Source organism: Gloeophyllum trabeum, assembly GCF_000344685.1.
Source record: "Gloeophyllum trabeum ATCC 11539 unplaced genomic scaffold GLOTRscaffold_00247, whole genome shotgun sequence".
Taxonomy (NCBI): domain Eukaryota; kingdom Fungi; phylum Basidiomycota; class Agaricomycetes; order Gloeophyllales; family Gloeophyllaceae; genus Gloeophyllum; species Gloeophyllum trabeum.
This window is the reverse complement of record NW_006920655.1, coordinates 1-2,808: the sequence shown is the minus strand read 5'-3', so window position 1 is coordinate 2,808 and position 2,808 is coordinate 1. Positions and strand designations below refer to the sequence as shown.

The following is a 2,808-nucleotide window of genomic DNA, read 5'->3' as shown; positions in this document are numbered from 1 at the left end:
CTACGCTCTTGTGATATCGTCCGGTTGGCTGGAAGGAAGGGGGAATTGTGGATAAAATCGGCATGTCAGCCAGCGGGTCTCCTACAATATTACGCTGGATTCTATACTCCTTGGGTAACGTCGCAGGGACCGCTCGGACCTTCTTGGCGACTGGTTTATACTTTTTCTTTGTGGCAGCAAAAATCGGGACTGGCGAATTCGGTACGCCACTAAATAAATTAACGGATGAAAAATAAGACCGGACCACTGGAGACTCGCAGGCGGAGAGATAAAGGAAAGGAATGGAATCTTGTATTGAGGTTTTGCTATTTTCTTGATGATCTAAAATATGGAACGCAGAAATCTGAAACCGGGCGGGGGTATCTGTCTCTTCGACGACAAGGGCCGCCCACTGCTCCTCGTCTGAGTCGCCTAAAAATAAATCATCCCGCTCTAGAGGCGGGGCCTCGAAATCGAGGGCGACCTCTTGGAAATGTCGGGATAGTGGACACAATTCCAGAGTTGGGGTCGTTGATCGTGATCGTCTGGTCCTCATTTTTGAAATTTTTGATGCAACTCTCCGTTAATACATCGAAGGGACGTCCCAATAAAATGTCGTAGGCCGGATCCCTAATAACATGGATCTGGAGGTAAACGGTAATATCTCCGACCTGGAAGGGAATATTGTGCGCCAGTCCCAACGACATATCGATCGTCTTGTTCGCCGACTGCATCTGTAGCTGAATGGTGGGATCATACTGAAGTCCTAGAGAATGGCAAACTGCTTCGGACATTGCGACGATTTGGGAACCTGGATCTAAAATTGCCTCGACCTTCTCCTGGTTGTCTATGAGCCCCATAATAGACCGCAGAGCATGCGACTCCTTGGCCACGACCAACTGCTTCGGCGTCTCCCCCGGACCTAGACTCCGGAGATAAATTTCGTAGGGGTCGGGTACCACCAGCACTCCAGGACGGATCGAACTACCGCTGTGAATTAATTGCTCCACGTCCGGCAACTCCGGACCATCGTCTTCGTCCTCCACTTCCTGTATAGTGGCTTGGAGTCGAACAGCGGGCGGCGCGGGCACTTTCTTGGGTGTTACAATGTCCCTATATTTCGCTCGGACCTCTGGAGCGATGGATAATAATTCCTCAGAGGTCAACGAAATATTCGGAGTCTTGAGCGACCGCTCAAACACCAGGTCCGAGATGCGAGGATTATAAACAGGGGCCTGGGTGCGGTAGGCTGGCTCCTTGGCTTGTGACGCGTCTGCTGCTTGAGCCGAGCCTTTCTCGACACTCCGGAGAATTGCCTGCCTAGGCCTGTTGACGTCCCTTGCACCGGCGAATGGATGGATTGGTCCCTCTGACATGTGAGGTGGGGACTCTCGATTTATTGCCGGCCGCACTGCTTTGGCCACTGGCTGTTCTCGTACCGGTTGACTCTTAGCTTTGGAGGGTGCGGGACCTGTCGGACCAACTCCGGACTCCTTGGAGGGGTTGGAAGACCTATTCGGAGGAGGAACGTAGACTCCGTCAAACACCTGCTTCCCTTTCCCTCTCAACGCAAATAATTCCCGCTCCAAGGCCTCAATTCGCTCCCGCTGGTCCAAATGGAACATATCCGTGGTCTGAGGGGCCTCCGATGCTCGCACCTCTTCCCATATCATCGTATCCAATAAATGGACACTTGTCTGCCCAGGGTTCTGGCGGTGCCACTCTAATATGCGGTCCCTCATCGTCGCTCCTGGCATAGACCTTGAGACCATCGCTCCGCTCGGCAGAACCACTTGTCCCTCCGCGTTCCGCTTGCACCGACCGGCCCTAATATCCTCCTCGACCTTGGGACATCTCCGGATCGAGTGGTCGCTCTCCCCGCAATAAATGCAGTGGTAATTCATGGGGGCAGGTCTGTTGGACGTCGCAGGGGCCATCGCAGCGTTCTGCTGAACCGCGGCTACTAGAGCTTGACTGATGGATTTTGTGATGACCTCCACCAATGATGATAGGTCCTCCGTCTTCACCACTGGTGCGCTCGGAGCACTCCGAGATGGCTCCGCATGCTTCTCTGTGGTTCCTATGGCCGACGTTCCATGAAGAATAAACTCCGCCGCCTTGTAAACCTCGTCTACGTTGTACGGAGTGTCCGGTTGATGGTCTATGTCCTTAATCTGGAGGCGCCTGAATATTTTGTTCCATAACTCCGGCTGGAAGCCTCTCTGGAACGCTCTCCCTTGCTCTCGAACGGATATGATGTCGTTTTTGCGCAGGTATCGAGTGATAAGTAGGAAGTCGCGATGGAATGCCGCTAAGTCCGCCAAATTGTGGATGCCCACACGCTGCCTTTCCCCTACTACACGGTCCATATCCCCGACGCTATATCTCTGGTCCTCCTTAACGGCTGGGTATAACGCCAAGACCGCTCCCTTGAAGTCCTCGAAGCTCTTGGAGTCGTCCGAAAATTCCGGGACGCCTTTCCATAGCTCCTCCTCATACATAGGCACGTATTTCACCACTACCGCCTTTTTCGTTGCTTCATTCGGGACCGCATTTGGATGAGCGGCAAATAAGTCCGCTAGGTCCTCGAAATAGCGAAGTAGGGTCCGCGGCTGTTCCGGATCGAAGCGAGGTGCGTGCTTGTCGTAGCGAGAGGGTAGAGTGTCCGACATTGTGACAGTACCGATGGGAGGCGGCTGAATTAACTCCGGAGTGCTGATATTGTTGGAGGGAATTTCGACGAGGCCGGACGATGATGAGGGAATGGACTCTGAGTGTATTGGCGATGGGATAAATGGATGGGCAACGTTAAGGGCTCCGGACTCCGGG

General features: G+C 53.4%; 1 protein-coding gene across 1 annotated transcript; it reads right to left on the bottom strand.

Moving 5' to 3' along the window:
• Window positions 1-422: 422 nt before the first annotated feature.
• Window positions 423-2,654, bottom strand: GLOTRDRAFT_51468 (uncharacterized protein; the record flags this gene model as incomplete). Its single annotated transcript, XM_007873484.1, has 1 exon — window positions 423-2,654. A coding segment is annotated over one exon (2,232 nt), but the record flags the coding sequence as incomplete, so codon positions are not given.
• Between the last annotated feature and the right edge of the window lie 154 nt (window positions 2,655-2,808).